Here is a 19035-nt window from a genome sequence, read left to right as displayed (position 1 = left end):
CTGCAGCTTCCCTTCCCTTGTGTGCAGCATCGTCTCATGGCTCTGTCCCTCCCTCTCTCTCATTTCCACCAGCAGGGATAAGTGATGATGTTTGAACAGTTCCATGTCCTCAGCTCTGTCACCACGCTTCCCTAACTCATACCAGCTTTGGGATTTTATGCATATAAGCTAAAGCATGAAAACTACAAACTAGGTTATTTACTAGAGTAAATTTCAGGGGTAGTTTCATATTCAAATTAAACCTGAAATCAAAATCCCAGTAATTAACTCAAACCCAACCACATGATGACTCAGCCAGGACTCCTTCATTTTTAATGATTCAGAAAATAAAGCCATCTAACAGCTTCTTTAGAAGCTTTTTGTATTCTTTTTCCAAATGCTTAGATAAACAACATGATAAATAGGAACACTGAAGCCTCTTATATGCCAGGTTACTTGTTTGTTGGTTAATTGTTATATCTGCTTCACCCAGCCCATAGCAAGTACCTGAGCCATCGGCATCTGTTTTGCTTAGTGAACAAGAAGGATTTACAACCTTGTAAACTGAACACAGAAAAGCTCCAAAATCTTTTACTTATATAACACCTTCCTCACAACATGTACTTCACAATATTTATAACCATTTACATGTATATATGAGGTATATACCTCACATATATAACCTCATATATAAAGCTGTTTAATATCTGAAAATTCCTGTAAGTAGGCTCATTTACTGCATCATAAAGTCTTGACAGCACACATACAAGTTCTAAATACACAATTTTGCTTGTCAATAATGTTGCAGAATATTGTTAGCGATTTTTTTGGCAATAAAATAGGGAAGAAAAACTAACTAATATTGCTCAGACAGATAATTTAACTTTATAGCTACAATGACACAAAAATAAATTGGTGCCCATTTTTAATAATAGATGGGGGGAAATGACATTTGTAAATTTTTTTCCAAGCAATCCTGGGGAAGGATAGAATAAATCTGGGAGCTGAACTAAAGAATTGATGGCTAACTAATAAATGTTGTTTGGTAGAGTTCAACTTTCGTTATTTTTCCTGTTTCATGGACAAAGAGCCGTGGGTTTTGCTAGTTTTATTGGAGGTTATGCAAGTTGAAACTTTTGAACTATTATTTATCTATTCAGCGCTGCCATCTTGTGGCCAGGAGTGCAGTGAGCGCCTGCTTCTTAATGAAAATTAAAGGGGTTAAAGAAGATTAAATAATCACACATTTTAAATTTTTCATAAACTTAAAATAATCTACAAGAATACTACTTAATTACTGTGTATTTTTAAAATCACAAAAGATTTGTTCAGTTTATGCATATATTTTGCACATTACCAGATGAAAGACAAATACCCACAATAAAAGTCTAGATTAAAAGTAGCTATAATGAAATAAAAGTCCATTCCTCCTTTCATTTATCTTGTTTTCAGAAGCAAAATACTATTTGAAAAAATTTTTAGTTTTATTATCTGCATCTATAATGTAGACTAACTCATCTAGTATAAATTGAATATAACATAAATAATCCATTCAATATTCTCATTTTCTCAATGAAAAAGTCTAAGGAATATGTTACTCAAAAAATAGGGTTTTAAATCAAAGACAAGAAGAGCAGGTAGTAACATTTGCAGATAGTAAGCATTTGCAAATGAAATGGTGGTGGTGGGCGAATGTGGATACTCACTGTCAGTTCAGACTCCAGTCGAAACCAGCTTTTAAATAAAGCAGCAAGTGGTATAGTGGCACATTTAATATAGTGTTTGTATTACCATAGGGCCATGGGATTCCTAGTTCTGTAACAGAATAATATAGTGTTAGATGTAGCATAAACATAAAAATAAAATAGACAGCTCCTTTGAAAATAATTACATAAGAGAAAAGAAAACAAGTAAATGCAAACAGAAACAAATAGCAGATGAGAGAAAACAAATGCATGTAAACAATGGGGGCACTCAGGAAATACTGCAATACTGATTGGGACAGTGAGCAGACTTGTAGCAGATGTAATCAAAGAAACATAAATTTGTGGCTGTGTTGTCAAAATTTTAAGGTGGCATATGCACTTAGTAGAAAATAACCTGTGCCACTCACTACTGTAATCAACAATACATAAAGAACTGGTAAGAATTTACTGGGAAGAAGTTGACTTCTCCATAGGACTACCCTACAAAAACTTGCAGAATTTCTATCTGCCCCCCGTCTGTGTCTCTGCTATCTACACCTGCTGAAAGACAACACTAAGCATTGGTCGAGCAGGATTTAAAGTAGGTCTGCACATCTGCTTTTATCAAAAAATGCATCAAGAGATGACTGAGGTAGCTGACGACACCATTACTTTGTCACACTTTGCCAAACGGCAACTTGCATTTCTGGCTGTCTTGTGCATGTCTGCACAGCAGGTTAATTCAGATCATCAACATCTTGGTTTCAGCAGGTAGGAGCAGCCCCACCACACAGCTAACACTGAACTGAACTCACTGATGCATGAATCTTGTATCCACTCACATAAAGCATTCGTGCATACGCACAAGTTTTAGTCTTGCTCTTGGCAGATATAATTATTTCTTATTAGATTGCATGAGAACCTTTGTTCTTCTGGAAGTCCTTTTGGAAGTTTTGGTGAGATGACCTCAGCAACACACACAGTAATGCTCACAGCTTGCTCATTTCAGACTCCTACAGTACCCCATTCTGTGTTTTGAGGTGGTAATTCTCTGGACACCATTGACAAAGAAACTTGATGAAAAGGATATCCAGATTTTAAAGTTGTGACTTAAGTAGGAATTGTTATTTCTTAAATACATTTAAATCCAAGAACAATTTTTAAATGCCTTACATAAAAGCAGTAACAAATGTTCATGTTCTCCTCTGAATTGTGACTCCCCAATTTGCTTCATTAACTGCAGCCTTCTAGAACAGTGTGCAGAATAGCTGAGGATTTGGTACGTAATTAAGTCTGTGCTAACTGCGAATATTCATAATTTTAGAAAATTAATATATGATTCTCCCATGCTGAACACCCCAAATTATTAGTTTTGAAAATACCTGCCTTCCTGTATCTGTGTTTCTAGTTTTTAACAGTTAACTCAGGACTAAATTTCCTCATATAATAAAAACTTAGAAAATATGTACTGTGTAATGTTTGGGTAGTGTACAGATAAGGTTGTTTTTCATTATTGGCTGTATAACTTGTGATATCAGATCTTGTACAATTAATACATTCACATAGCTTGGTTAAACAGCGTAATTGAATTGTGCCAGCAAATATTTTAACTTCTAAGAGTTTAAGTCATAAACTTGTGACTAACACTACCACTTAAAAAGATCCTTCAGCCCTTAAAAAAAGGAGAAATTGCCACAGATATAATGTAACACTTCCAGAAAATAACAAGCACCCAAGAGTTTGAAGTTACAACCTACCTCCCCCCCAGCAAACAGAAGAGCTTTAAGCTAGCAGAATAGAAAAATAAGAGGGTTTAAGGTGAAAACAGAGAAAGTTGAAGTGGTGTTTAAAATGCCTAGAAGGAGCCAATAAAAATAATTTTGAAAGAGAACACAAAGGAAAGCATTAAGGCTTAATGATAAAGCTGCAAGCACTGGAAATAAAATGGGCAAGGGCTTAATTTGAAAACAGGGAAAGCAATTATTTTGGCATGAGTTTTTGGGTAGTTTGAACAGTAGAGATTTTTCAGAAAGAAATGTCTGTTTTCCAGAAGACTATTGTCTCCTACCGAGCGCTGCACCATGTGCTCTAAATGAATCCCTATTTTTTAGCCTTTTTTAAAAAGAACTCGTACGTTCAGCTGCGAGCGCGGTGAGCCCAGGCGCGGTGTCCGCAGGGGATGCGATGCCCAGGGGCTCCCGCAGCGCGCACGTGCGCCCGGGACACGTGAGCACGCCCGGCTACTTGGTCTCCACAGCGACTCTACTTTGTTACTTCCACCCAACAACTTTGTGTTGCCCCTTTCCGCCAAGGTCCCCAAGGGGACGGAGGGCGCTCTGTCAAGGCAGCCGGGGCCGGGGCACTGCCCGGAGCGGACTGCTGGAAGCCGGAGAAATTCCCTGTTGGGGGCCGGCGGCGGGACGGGGACACTTCCACCTTCTGAGGTAACGGCGACCTCCTCACACGAGCCCCGGGAACGCTGCGCCCGGGGGAGAGGGTGGTTCCAGTTCCAGTCCCTGTCCCGACACGTCCCGCCCGCCCTCCGCGACTCCATGTCGTGAAGGCGCGGGACGGGAACGGTCCCGCCATGGAGGTGGAGTGACGCTTGCGCGGCGACGACCCGCCGCTAGGAAGTGCGGCCGCCCGCGCTCGCCGTACAGTGCGGGCTGTACCAAACACCGCTGCTCCGGCGGGGGTGGGTGCGATCGGAAAGTGACGGAGCGCCGGGACTCGTCGGCCCCAGCTCATCCTACGGCCATCGGGCAGAGGCCGACGGGGAGAACCCGGGGGCGGCGGCGCCGCGGGTGAGCCGGCGGCGAGGCGGTAGCAGCACCGAGCGGAGCCGGGGGCCGCGCCCCGACCCCGGCAGTGGCGGCGCCGGCGGAGGGGCGGGGCGCGAGCGGCTTTGGGTAATGGCAGCGCTGTGAGGACGGAGCGGGGCAGCGACCGCGGCCGAGGGCAGGAGCGAGGGAGGCCGGGCGGGGGAGGCTGACTCGGGCCCCGGGCCGCCAGGTAACGCCCTCGCCCGGTCCAGCTCGGCCCGACTCTGTCCGGCCCGGTCCGCCCGCCGCGCTGAGGGGAGGGAGCGCCGTGCTCGCGGGGAGGTGGCGGTCCCCGACCCCGCCGGGTGTGCGCGAGGGCGATCGGGGCCTGCCTTCCGTCCGGCCCCGCCGCTGCCCCCGGCCCGGGCCCCCATCCCCCGGCGGTGTCTGCGCGGCAGCGCCCGCCCGCTGCGTCCTGCCCCGGCTCCTGCCCTTGCCCCGCGGGGAGGGCGCGGTGCGGCCTCTCCGGCGGGGCCGCTCATTATCCGCTGGCTGCATCCTCAGCCAGTTTCGCTTTTGTTTTGGTGGAGGGAGAAGGTGGAGAGCGGGGCGGGGGCGGGCAGCACTGATCACCTGTTTGACGCGAGTGCTGCCTGTTGCTGCGCACCCACCACGGGCTTGTAACGCTGCATATCGAAGTGGTTGAATAGCTTGGAAATAAGCTTGGAAATTTGGGGCGTCCTTTGATGCTGGACAGAACGCTGTGTTTATTAATGTGAACAAATATATGCAGTATGACAACAGTATGTTTTAAAGAATGAGGCGATGCAAGCGGCATCGTTTTATTATCCTGCTGAGTAAATATGTTTCAGTAACATCTGTTTACCTTAGGGCTTATCAAACAGGTATGGCTTCCCACCCCCAGAATAGTCTAAACCCTAGGGTAGATATTCTGCCCTGCTATAGTTCTTACCGTGATCAATATAATATATTTAACAATCGAAGTTGGTGAGCTTGTGACAGCGCACAGCACAGCATACCCCAAAAAGCCCAGTGTCTTACAGTCAAAGTTACACCATATTTGTTAAAATGTCTGTAAAACACATTTAAATTCATATTTCCATGGAAGTTGTAAGAGAATGCCAAATAGTAGTTATCTTAATCTATACTTGGATGACCATGTGGATGCTTTACATAGTATTAGGTTTTAATCATCCTGAACACAATGGTACTGATTAATGACATTGGGATATCATTAATTAAATGTCCCCATTGAAGTGGGGAGGACTTTTTCTTTGCCCTTCCTTCTTCACCTCGGTTTTGCTTGTCTTTGAAGAAAGGGCTCTTTTACCTTGGTTGCTGTGTGAGCGACATCTAATATAGCACAAGTACAGCTTCATTACCACAAGCACTATGATTCTTATTGTCTTCTGTGGCCCATGATTATTTTTTCTTGGGGTCAGCTGGAAATGCTCTTGCGTTTTCTAGAAGAGGGATATATTAGGCCTTTTTGAAGATTACCACTTACCCCTCTGTCCCCCTGGAAGCGAGCTGTTGTCTGCCTCTGCTGAGGTTCATGTTTCTGTGAATCATACATCAGTGTGTTCTTCTGCTTACTTTCTTTGATGGGTCCTTGTTTTGTCACTTTTCACTGATTTTTCTGTGTAAGCTCCTGCTGACATATGGATTGAATTAATAACCATGTTACAAATATGACAACATTTATAGCAGTTGAGGGCCTTGGTTAGTTAGGGGGGTGGGTCGTAAGCATGCATGCTAAAAGTTGCATCTGATTTTATTGCTTTTTTCTTAAGCTGAGATGTGATATATCCTGTAAGAGCCAGTAATGCTTAAGGTAGTAAGCTGGTTGCTAAATAGTTTTTTAGCATGATATCTGATTCTTTCCCTTGCAGAGGTCTGCCTCTTGTGCTCAAAGTCTGTCACTAGCTTTCTACTTTCCCTTCTGACCTTGAAAATTTGGAAAGACAAGAGTCACTTGTCCATCTGTTTGAAATGGAAATAGAAGTATTCTTTCCGCTTTCTATTGTAGTCTTACAATGTCATGTTTCTGAGCAGGAACCAGACCTGCTTTGTGCATTGAATGTCACACATCAGGTCCTTTCCAGATTAGGTGCATAGGACAGAGACTAGTGGAAACAAGAGGCCTTCACAGTTGTCTCTTTATAAAATCACCTTACTTTTTCCCTAGTTTTATTTAGATAATTTAATGTTGAGTGGGGTTTTTTTGCAATAAATCTCTTTTGGTATTTTTGATATTAAATTACTAACACAGCTTCTGTATTTTCAAGTCATGTCTTACTTGAAAGATCTCACTGTTCATGGTATTGCATAGTGCAGTAAGCTGCAAAAGCTCTGCATGTTGCTCTGTGTTTCTTTTTCACATCCTGATCAAAGCTCTAGGGTTTTGTGGCTTTACAAATACTATACTGAAAATGTCTCATGAAAGCCTGAGGTGAGCATTGGCTACAAACTGGCAGTAGGAATTTCAGATACTTGGTAACAATTTAGTTTGTTTTTACCCCAGATTTCCTTAGATACAGTTAAATAAGTCTTTGAATAAAAATGAGGAAATCAAAATTTCCAGAAAAGTTGTTTTTTTCATGTGACACTGTTAAATGAGTAGTTGGTGAGATAATGAATTTCACAAAGCATGATGCTGTTAGATTAATTTGTGTTATATTGTACTCTATTCATGCAACATTAATGTTCCATTCCAAACCATTAAAACTGAGAGATTGTGAGCTTCCTGTTGGAGGGGGCGGTGTTCTTTGTATTGCTTTATCATAGTGGTGTGACACTGTACAAAGTTTAAATTGAAAAATTCGAAGGAAGTGTATTTTTTTTAATGGTTATGCCCTGTTGTCTGATATGTTTAATTGTTCTACAGATTAACACTAAAGCCCCACAATGTCCTTGAAACCACGAGTAGTTGACTTCGATGAAACATGGAACAAACTTCTAACAACGATTAAAGCTGTTGTTATGTTGGATTATGTTGAAAGAGCAACGTGGAACGATCGCTTCTCGTATCCTTTAAGTGAAAAATTTGACTTAATGTGTTTGTGTGATGTGTTTAGGACAGAGTAAACCTGTGTTATGTAACAGTGATCTTGAGCAGCTTGTTAGACTGTACCTATTATTAGGACTTTGAATAAGTTGAAAGGGATGGAAATTCTACATATTTGGGAAGTATTCTATGTGAAAAATCACCATGCTGATAAAAAGTAAACTGGTCTCAGTTTTAGTCACTTTTGGTAGCTCTAATGCTTAGCTTATGCTAAAGCTGTTCTTACAGGTGTTGCATGTCCCCTATTCTGACAGTGAGGTTGTCCTGTGTGTTTAAGTCTTTGTGTGTAGCAGGGGAAATACCCAAGACAGAGTACACATCTTTAAATTTGGGATGTGGGGGATGATGAGGTTGTTCTGTGTAAAGATTTCTCCCCCTTCTTTGCATTTCTAACTGTACAGATAGCTACCATAGTAGACATTTCTACAGCAAGGATTTATTAAAAAGCCTTCTTCCTTTCCCTCCACTGTTATTGCCTCATTACTTGTGACAGTTAAGCTGTGTTTAAAAATATCTGCTCTTTCTGCATTCTTATGGTCTTGCTGTTCAAGTCACAGCTGTACATACAGTGTAGTGGAAAGTTTTATGTTTTACATGTAAAATTGTCCTGTAATATTTTACAAGATTTAAGTTTCAGTGAATTTCTTTTAAAAGAAGTGTAGCATTTCTAACCAGTTATACTGTACCCTGTGTCTATATATTCATTAGCCATTACATCGTGGTGAGTAACTGGAGAATTTTAGGAAGCTTTGTGCCTGTTCTGCAGGGATGAGACACAGTTTGGTTTAATTATGAGGAGGAAAAATTGTTTAGACTTATTGATTGATTCTTTAATTCTTGTGGGTGAAAAAAGAAGCACCTGAGAAGATCCTTATGCATAAGTTTTTACGACATAAACTTATTCTGTGTGTAGGACCTTGACTCTAAAGTCTCATATCATTCTGAACCTGTTAACTGTTTCTCAGAATTGCTTTCCCAAGTGCCTGTGTTTTGAGTGTGTGCATGTGTACATAACTTTTGCTCTTGTGGAGACTTCTTGTGGTATAATAATCTTTAAGAGCTCTTTCATTTTAAATTTTTTTATTTAATTCCTAGGGGCATGACTTGCCACATTTTACTGAAGTCAAGTTCAAGTTATTCTAGAATTTAAAAAATGTTTGAATCAGTTAGGTGGGTCTTTAAATGCTAAGAAGTTGTTCTGCAGTCATTCTAAGCAGTTTTTGAGGATTACATAATTCAGGCTTTATCAAGTGGTTAAATTCTGTAGCTTAAAACTTTAAACATTTAAACAAGGGCATCTAAAATAGATTTAAATATAAAATAATAATTGTTGCATGAGATACTGCATTGATTACTCTTGTCACACTTTTTTGCTTACAACTTCTTATGTGGAGACCTTGCACACAAGTCTGCTGTTGATCCTCTTTTGGGATTTAGTCCAGTTGATGGAACATCAGAAAAGGATTGCTTTTGAATAGCGGACTCAGGAAGCAATCTTGGAATAATCATTTGGCATGTAATTCTTAAGACCTTACTTACTATCATCTTTTAATTACATTCCTTGGAAAGTGGTACTATTAGTGCCTGATTTGGCACAGGCGTGAGCCTTTTGATTTGTCTGTGGCTGAATGGCCCAAGGAGTTTGTGTAACTTCCAGCTAGAATGCTGGTTGTTTAGTACTTCTGGTTCCTGTAACCAAACTGTGTTTTAACACAAGCTGATCAATGAGTATTCAACAACTTGGTGGAACTGGTAGTTCTGTACAGCTGGAATAAAAGCTTTTTTTAGGTTTTATACATAAAGAAGACTAAACTATTAAAAATATTTTTTAAAAAAATTTGGCGTTCAAAAAATGCGTCATCTTGTTCTTTGTTAATGTTTTATTCTCTCTTAAAGGAAATGTTCTATTAACTCTTACTTTTCTTATTGCTTAATCAGCACAATAGAAAGATGGCAAATTATTTGGACTGTTTCAATAAAACTCATACAGGTTATTTCATTGATTATAGTATTAGTTGATTTTTGTACTATATAGTCAAGGCAGTGATACAAAGGATAAACAGCAAACAATCACTGTTTCAGTTGGCATCAGTGTATTCTAAGAAGTGTTAGCTTTCCCTTGTGCTGTTTGAGGAAGCTGAGATCCAGTGGAGTATGGAAGCTGACAGTATTTTAGGGATGAGGGACTTGTACTGCACGTATTCCACTTCCAGAACTAATTTTTGCCCCACTAGTTCTCCAGAACTTGTTTATCTTGAATATAGTGTTTCATTTGTAACTTACGGTAATTTTATTGTTAAACATAGTTTATCTTTAAAGAAACATTTTACCTCATACTTGAAATGCTAGAATGGCAATGAGCTGGGAACCACAATGGTGTAAGAGTTCTGGAAAAGATCAACTGAAAGACCATATGTCACTTTATTTAAAATGTGAGTCATCCTGAGCCACCTTTGACCTTCAGATTTCCTTTTAAGATTCTCTGCTGAAAGAAATGTGTATGAACTTGTTTCATTATCTGGTAAATGAGTGACAGTTATGTCTCTATTTGAGGTGTTATTGTGAATACATTGTATCACTTTCAAGACTGCTGTTAACTGTTCTGTAGGCATGGGAGTGCTTTTTTAGTTAAAGCTTGGTTAGAGAGTGGGATAGGTAGTTCGTCTGTACTTTGATAACTGTCTTTTATGTAGAACTTTTTTGAACAGGTAGAACATCAAGATCTTCCTGTTGTTCTCTTGGGTTTTCCACCCAATAAGTTACAAATAAGTTGAAGAGTACCCAGGGGCATCTGTACTTCAAGCAGAATTATTTTAAAAGTCTGCAGCATGGCCGCCTGCTTTTTTCACCATTTTTTCTCCAAGTTTGTGCTCTTCATTCTAATGAACTGTTTTGCAAGGACCCTATGATGAACCAGAAACTTAAACATGTATCTTTAAAAACAGCTGGCTGAGAAGGAAGAGTAAATAAAGTTCATATGGTCGTGGTTCTTTCTAACTGAAATCCTCTACAAATTTTTGTTTTGTTACAGAATGATTAATAGAAATTTTTCCAAAGCCCTACATTGCTCTAGAGAAGTCTTAACTAGATGCTTTTTTAACCCCAAGGATAATATTTGTGAGCTTTTATAGCCTTGGATATAGTATTTTCTGGTTCATAGAAATTTTGTTGTTCCTTTTTAGTTTGGAAGTGCTTCAGTTTCCCATTGCTGGGTAATGCCCCTCAAATAGCAACTACTAAAGCACTTAAGTCACAGAAGGTTTTGGATGTTCTTGTTCTCAATACAGAGTGAAGGCCCCTAGGCAGCAGATTGGCTGCAGCTTCCTCTGGCCTTTCTCACCCTGCTAAACTGCATGCTTAACTGGAAGAACAGATGGCTTTCACCATTAAAGATAAATTATTTAACAGTAAAGGCTTCTTCCTGTTGTTCTAAGGGACAACAACACAAGAAAAATGTGCTTTAAATTTATGGAGTAAAATACCAGCGATTAATTTCACCTCAGATTTTTTTTGTTGTTGTTCTTGTTAAGAGAGTTGAAACAACCTTTTGAATATGACACTTAAATTTAGATTCTGGACTCAAAGATAAAAATGGATAAAGAAATAAGTACCAATTATGCAAGAAAGAACAGTTTTGCTACAGTAAGATATTTCAGTCTTATGATAGCTTTTTTTTTTTTTTTTTTTTTTTTTGGTAGAATTCCAGAGAAACTTGATATCCAACAAGTAGTATTTGGTTGATACAGGAGGATGAGGTGCTGGTTCAAGTGCTTCTGTGATTAAGTTCTTAGTTTGTGTATCTGCTGGTAATAAACACAGTGGCAAATGTCAAGGAAGAGTACTACATTCAGCTTTAATCATTTATAAGAAAATTTGTTCTCTAGAATAAAGAAAGGTATGTTTGGAAGATGTGCATTTTCATGAAAGAGCAGAGATACCATATTCATTCTTAAATAGGATTATTAAGAAACTTGTTTCCAAGATAAATTCAGAGATAATTGTTTGCTGCTCACATCACAAATAAACTGCCATTGCTATTTTCTTGTGCTGCTGTGGTGAAGACTGCCTCTCTAGATTTGTGGTAGATTTTTCTTGTAGTAGAGATCTGTAGGTTTTGGTATTTCAGGTAATGTAGTTGTGGATCTAAAGAGAAAAAAGTCATGTCCCCTTTGCTTGTGAGTAAATTAGGAAGATTTCTAATTCTGAGTTTAATTTCTCAAAAATATCTTTGCATAGCAAAGAGGTTTGTGGCTTGAATTACACTGAGGATGCATTTGACTACTCACCATCCTTAGAATGAGAAAATTTGCTGGGGAGAGGAAAGTGTAAAAACCAATTATTCTTTGCAATCTCTTTAATAGAAGATTTCATTCTTCACTATTTAAGTTTGTTTTGATATTTTATTTGGCATTGCTTACAAGCTGGTGTAGTGCCATGGTAGCTACTGTTACAAAGCAGTGAATGTTGCCTGTTTTGTTTCTCTGTATTTCCATTTAATGCTTTTTGTGGTTCTGAGAAGAATTCTAATAAAGATCTATATGAATTAAATATCTGTACTCACGATTAGATTCTGGTTTGGGTCTCTGAGATTCTAGTGTCCAGATAAAGGTTTTTTTCCTAATTAGTTCTCCTGCATCAGAATCTTCTTTGTTTTGAGTAGTAATTCTGTAAAAAAAATGAAACATGCATTTGGACGAATTGTGTGATGACTGCTTGACACTGTTCTGTAGATTAAGCAGTGACTTCAACTGTCTGTCTTCTACCTCCTTTTACACAGGCCTGTGCTTTTATAGGGTAGACTAGAGGAAAGCAGATCTTGTGTCTTCCCTTAATTAAAGTGAAATCATTGATTTCTATCATAGCTGGCTTTATAAAGTGCCTAGGCTTAGTGGTTAAACAATATTTTAAAGGAATTTTAGCAGAATTAATTTATCTCCCATATATATTTATATTTGTAAATATATAAAAATATATGAATATAATTATGTAATAAATATTTATTATTTTAGTTGGTCATGTGAAGCTTGACCTAATCCTTGCTTGACTTTTCTGAAAATGAAGTTCTCAGTAACTTCTTTTCCTCAAGTTACTCTTAAAACTTGATACAAACCAAAAGGGTAGCATTGCAAGGTGGTTTAGGGACACCGTAAGTGTGGCTTAGCAGTTTGCTAATGCCCATTGAAGTTAACAAGTAAAACTGTTTATTGTGGCTGTGATCTAAACAGGACTACTGGAATTAAAATAATGGCTAAAAAGACTACAAACTTTTTTTTTTATCCACACCACCATTGTGGTTTTTTAATTTTCAGTGTCCCCTGAAATTGTTTTACCTCTGGAGGTGAGGGCAAAATGCAGGGACAGCAAGTTGTTTTCAGCTCCAGGAAGGACAACTTGAAGTCGTCTTTACCACGTTTGCTCTGCTTTGTACTTGACTAATTATGTTCTTAACCTAATTAATGCTTCTTTCCATTATATGAGAAGAGTTTCAGTTCATGTTGGCTGCAAATACACAAGAATGGTGCATGAAAGCTGCTTTTTCACCTTGAAGTTATTGTATATTATATATGGCAAATAGAGGGTAGAAGCCACATCAGTATGGGGCCATCAGAAGTTTCAAATCTTAGCTCTAACATTGTCTCAGCATTCACTATTTAAAATTTAATATTGATGCTATAAACTTGGATTCTGCACAAGCCAATACTTGCATTAATTTCGGAAAATGATCCATTTTATCTTTTTTGTTTGAATGTAAAGAAGACCCCAAAACCTAAACTGCATGTATGGAGAAGAAAGGATTCTGTAAATCATAAACTTTGTTGATATGTTTTCACACTTTAATACAAACCTTGACTTTGAGCCCAGAGACATTTATGCTTTGTGTGTGGCCTATCCCGAACCTCTTGGAGAGAGACTTTATACTGAGACTAAAATTTTTTTGGAGAATCATGTACGCCATTTGCACAAGGTAACCTGTAGTTACTGATGTCCATGTAGGTGTTCTTCATTCTTTTTTTAAAATTTTTTGTAGGTCTTTATGAGACTAAATCACAGAGTTGCAGAGACACAATACTTGTACATATGAAATATGCAACGTATCACACAACATGTACACAAATGTAGGCAGGTATTATAGATACCTGTTGAGATGCAACACAAAAGAAATCATTTTTCTTTCTAAGCCAACAGTTATGGTCTATGCACTATATTCATTGGCTTGAGAAGAAAGTTCTTTCTTTTATATTGAATGCTTATGATCAAACAAGTTAGAGAAACACCTTAGTTTTGCAAATGTAATTTGCCATTAGCCTTCTGTTTCAACAGAAAAGTATCTAGTGTCTTGGAAACTGATTGTATATACTCTGTTAAAAAAATAAATAAAAACCTTCTGAAATATATGGGAAATAACACAAATTCTTGGGAGGAGAGGAAATAACGGCAAATTACTTATTGTGACAGTAGTATTTGTATGTCTATATAGCTGTGAGTCAACTTCTTTTTCATCAGCTAAGACAGCAAATTTCATTAGAATTATGTTGCATTGTATTTAAAAGATAAATGAATGGTGCCTCCATCTATATCAGTAAAAAGAGAAATAGATTTAAATAAGATGCTTATCAGTGTCTTTATAGGGAGTAAAGTTTTGCAAATTCTGGATAGTGCTGCTGAATGGCTTCATGCATAGGTACGTGAGTATTTGACAAGATGGCCTGGGTTTCTTAATGGGCAGTTCCACTGGTTACAGAGAGGATAATTCTGGCACTCTGATAGACTAATTCAGTTCACTAAACTAGCAGAGAACTCTGTCAAATAAGTTCTTGCTCATTTATTTAGTGAGCAGAATGAGCTCACTTAGGATAATCAGGCAGGTGCCAGCACAGTGGAAGCTGTGGGAAGTAGCGGAAAGCAGACATCCAATTTTTAAATTGACTATCCACCACTTGTCTCGGAAATAATGTTGGAAAACCTTTGCAAAATGCATACAGCAGAGGAAAGCATTCTCAATTCTGTTTTGTCTATCAGCTTTCCTCTTTCATAATTTTTTTACCTTTTTTTGCAATTTTTGCATGGGCTTCTTTGCTGCTTAAGCCAGATTTTAAAATTACAAACTCTAGAGAGAATGAAAGTAGAATTCCTAGGATCTTGTCCCCCCTCACAAATGATAATTAGTTTAAATTGTTGAACTTACTTTTATAAAGTATGAATCTATTTTGAGGAGTTCAGTAGCTTTTTTAGATGACGATTTGCTTAAATTTCAAAATATTTGGGCCTAGATTTAAAAAACTTTAATGTGTTTTATGTTTTATGTATCTGTACTTTGTTAAACTTGTTTTATTCTGTGATTCTTGCTAAGTACAAGGACTTATACTATCCAGTGAGGCATAGTGGTTTTAAATGGTTATGTTGAGCCAATTCTTCTGGGGTGCAGTGCATGCGGCTGTGTGAATATAAAACTGATCTGTGTCAGTGAGGGAATGGTTCTGTGGGTTATCCCACCAGTTTCAGAGAATATGAACCAGCCTTACTCAAGTATTTCAGATACTTCTGAAAAGATCAAATTAAAGCAAGTCCAGGCATTCTAGCTGGCTTACCAAAACTTGGTGGTATTGAGATGTGTTAGCTTTTTGGTCATTACCACAATTCTTAATATGCAAATGCTATTCCAAAATGATAATCCCATGATAACTTTCTAAGTATGTATGCTATTTTCATACTAATTCTGGTGTGTGGTGGGTGTGTACCTTCACAGAGAGTTCTGGAAGCTGAAGAACAAGTACTGGTTATGTATCACAGATACTGGGAAGAGTATAGCAAAGGGGCAGACTATATGGACTGTTTATACAGGTAAGCTTTGCAATAGATTGTTAAACATTTGAAATTATTAAAATGATCTGCAGATGAATATGCCTCAGGTCAGTTTAGGAGAGAATATAGTTATGGTAGCAGAATATGAGAAAAAAGGAATAGTGCCTCAACTGGTAAGTATCCGGGATTGTTCCTAAAGTTCTTTCATTACTAATATATTCAACTTGCTGTTGCAGTGCCAAATGTGTTGGTGCTAATCAACCCTACAGTGTATAAGGTTATACTCCTAGCAGTTCTTCTACAAGGATGGCACTGTACTGCAGTATACAGTTGAAACAGAATGGTTCGAATCAATGTTTTAAGATATTCTGCTTTTTAGGAATCAGTTAGAGTTCTTTGCTTATTGCATGCCTGCTCTGAAAAAAGTACCATAATAAAGAACCTGTTGTATCCAGGTTCTAATCTGTATAATTCTTCCAGCAATGAAAACTGATTAATGTCTACAGGTGGTAATCTGAAAGTTATTTTAAAATAGATTCCCATAAAATTTAATTAGGCTTACATCTCTGCTTCTAACCTGATAGGCAATATTTGAAATGCTACTCAAATGTGGGACACTTCTGAGCAAAATTCATAAAACGTGAGATCAGTCATGTAATTGGCAAATGAATTAAATCTTTTCTTTCTTCAGTGTTGATTTTGGTTTGTTTGGGTTTTTTTCACCAATCCTCTTCAATGCATTTTGCTAGGAAAACAAATCTGGATTCAGTTTGAAAGGTAAAATCACACATGTGCTTGATGAAAACAAGGTGACAAAACTGATGGAATAAGCAACACTGAAAGAAATCTCTTGAGTTGTTGTTTTTGCTAGTTCTGATGGTAAAATAATAGATAAAAACAATGATGGATATTAGGCCTTCCAGTGTCTAGGTGCTGCAACTGGTTTCATAGGTACTTCTAAAAAATCTGGTCCATGTAGTTTAATTTCAAGTGATAAAAAAGAAGTATTGCCATTGTTCATAATAAAATCCTGAAAACTAAATATGGTGCAGCTTTTGCTTTGTTCCATTTTGTCTTTAAAATATTTGTAATAATGCCAGCATATCAAAGTATAGCAATTTGTAGTTTTACATGCTACTCTTAGTTCTCTTTCTGTATGTACTGTTGGAAAAGAGGAGGGGTAAGTGAGGTGAGTGTAGGGCTTTCCTTTGTAGCAAGTTTAACAAGAAAATCCAGATTGGCAGCTGTTGGCTTTGTTCACATGGGGGAAGGTGGGAAAGAGCCACCAAGGAGCCTGCTTAAGGCTGGTGTTGCATCTGTTCCTGATGTCCTCATAGGTTTTATATGACATGGAGGGCCTGTAGCCTTCTAGACGTGCATTTGCAGTTCATGGTTGGTTTTGATGGTAGCACAGGGTTACAGTGCTCTGTAAGAGTCTGAAAGTAGCTCAGGCTGCTGTACTCTGGTTTGTCATCACTGCACTATGACAAGTCTTCCTTCTTTGGACTCTGTGGTGTCCTAAATTCTTTGAAGTTTACAGGATTTCACAGTGTGTTCCTCCTTTTCTCCTTTGCTTGGCTTTTGCCTTCATGCTGAGAGAGTTCAGACATCTCTGGTCTGGTGCAGTCTCTGAAGTCTCTGAAGCCTGAATCTCTTGCTTCAGTAATCTGACTCTTTTTCAGTGTCTGAAACTGAGCATCTCAAAACTTCTGGTTAGCTCAGAAATTTAGAAAACCTTCTCAGCTGCCTCATTTAAACATTTCTAATATAAGAAATATTATAAGTGTAGTTGTGAAATATATTAGAATCTTTTTTTCTCAGTTACTTGGGAAAGGAAAGAATGATTCAGTTTTAAAATGTTATAATATTTGTTTTATGGGAATACTGAGAGTCAAGAGGATGTTTTAGCAGGTCTTGCACAGAATCCATTTTGTGTTCTTTATAAAAACTGTGCATACGGTAGTAAATACTGAATTTTAAAATAGGATTTATAACTTTTCTTCTTTATAACTGTTACTTAAAATAATTTCTGAAAATCCTTCTCTTTAAAATTTGTAATGTGGATGTTAGCTAGTTACCATGACCTGAGTAAGGGATAATAACTGACAAAAGTTTGCCCTGTTAAATTTAGCAGTACTTCTGTGTTTCAGTCCGGGAGAAACACAAAAGAATAAATAGTGCAGGTAGAAGAAAATACTTTTAACTTAAAAATATCTGATAGTAGGAGTGTTTTTCTATCATTGAAATAAACTACTGTCACTGTAATACTAATCTGTGAGTTTAGGGGTTATTTTGTACATACATATACGTATGAGTAACACAGCAGTGCATGCTGAAAGGTTAGATTCTTACGCAAGTGTTGCCCTGAAAACTCAGCTTCTGAGCTTGCTGACATAGTTTTCTAAAGACTTTCCCAGGACAGTAACTGTAAACATAGATATGTGTACATTCTTTCTGTTACACGTCTTGTGATGAGCATCTCTCATGGCCAGTGCAGTGAGAAAGTGTTATCCTGACCATCCAATCCCTGGCCGTGGTCAGAAACCTATAAATGCTGGGAGGAAAAATAAACTCTTTCTTCTTTTCACCACACCTTGACCTGTGTCCGTGTGATCTATTCATCTTCAGCAGCAACACACAAGTATATTGCTCACCAAGAAAATGCTGTCAGTGATATTTCAGGTTCCTGTTTGATCTCTCAGTTACCAATACTACTGTTTTAATGTGATGTAAATTCTTTCAGTGTCATTTGTATTGTAACATTTTTTTACAAATAGCAATGGAAATGGTTAAAGGCGGTTATATTTTGTGATGTGGAAGACATTCCACAATTCTGGACTTAATTTAAAAAGCCTTAACTTTTTGCCTGTTTTGATTAGTGTATCTTTGTTTCTATAGGTACCTCAACACACAGTTTATTAAGAAGAACAAATTGACTGAAGCTGATCTTCAGTATGGTTATGGAGGAGTGGATATGAATGAACCTCTGATGGAAATTGGAGAGGTAGGTAGCTCTGAAAGTGAGGTTGGATATAAATGGTATTCAGAATGCTATTAGTTCTGCTTTGTCCTTTGAAATGTCCACATTTTTATGTCACAGAAGTATTGCAGATGTAAGCACTGTTCCCTTTGTAAAATGAGATCACAGTTTTGGTTAAGAAAAATAAGAGTGACCTGGCAAGGAAAAAAAAAACAGAGCAAATATGAAAACTGTTGGAAAACTTGGGTTTAAAATGTGATAATAGAACCACTTTTCAAACTTTAAATTCTTAAGTGACACTGCTATCTAGAAAACATGTTGAAGAAGCAGTATACTTTTGTTTTTGGAAGCCCTTGAAACATTAGTTTTTAGGTTTCTATTTCTTGATGTGGCAAAGTATAAAACCTTTCCTGTAGAATCTTAAGGCGGTAAAGTATCTGTTCACGGCTGGTGTAGGATTAAGTTTATGGCAGTCACTCTTTTGTCCTGAAAAGTCCTGTTTTAAACTGCAGCACTATTTTGGTGAATTCATTGCTCCATATCTTGACCTACAAGGCACTTGGCAAGTTTATCAAGTCTTTGTATTGAAAGCATTTTCTCTTTCATTATGGTTCCTGTAGGATTCTATCTTTTATTCTTTGGATTGAACAAGGACTCTGGCAGAAGTCAAATTATTTGTTGTTTATCACTTTAGAATGGAAGGAATTACAGTTTTTGCTATTTTAGATGACCGAAATG

General features: G+C 38.0%; 1 protein-coding gene across 3 annotated transcripts in view; it reads left to right on the top strand.

The window, feature by feature from the left end:
* The first annotated feature begins 3952 nt into the window (after window positions 1-3952).
* The window catches only part of CUL2 (cullin 2), a 40922-nt gene continuing 25839 nt past the window's right edge, over window positions 3953-19035 (top strand). The window contains exons 1-5 of one of the 3 annotated variants that reach the window (XM_014248742.2): window positions 3953-4108; window positions 7335-7473; window positions 13377-13479; window positions 15262-15356; window positions 18216-18321. In XM_014248742.2, the coding sequence (XP_014104217.1) occupies window positions 7355-7473; window positions 13377-13479; window positions 15262-15356; window positions 18216-18321 (423 nt within the window). In that variant the 5' untranslated portion in view covers window positions 3953-4108; window positions 7335-7354. Of the gene's footprint in view, window positions 4109-4326; window positions 4469-4536; window positions 4677-7334; window positions 7474-13376; window positions 13480-15261; window positions 15357-18215; window positions 18322-19035 lie in introns of those variants that run through there. The other 2 variants (XM_014248743.2, XM_005518683.3) reach the window with 2 other exon arrangements.

Source organism: Pseudopodoces humilis, chromosome 1 (genome assembly GCF_049639895.1).
Source record: "Pseudopodoces humilis isolate 2021_Gansu_Grassland_sample_001 chromosome 1, ASM4963989v1, whole genome shotgun sequence".
Lineage (NCBI taxonomy): Eukaryota > Metazoa > Chordata > Aves > Passeriformes > Paridae > Pseudopodoces > Pseudopodoces humilis.
The sequence above is the reverse complement of the archived record's forward strand: the minus strand, read 5'-3'. Positions and strand labels throughout refer to the sequence as shown.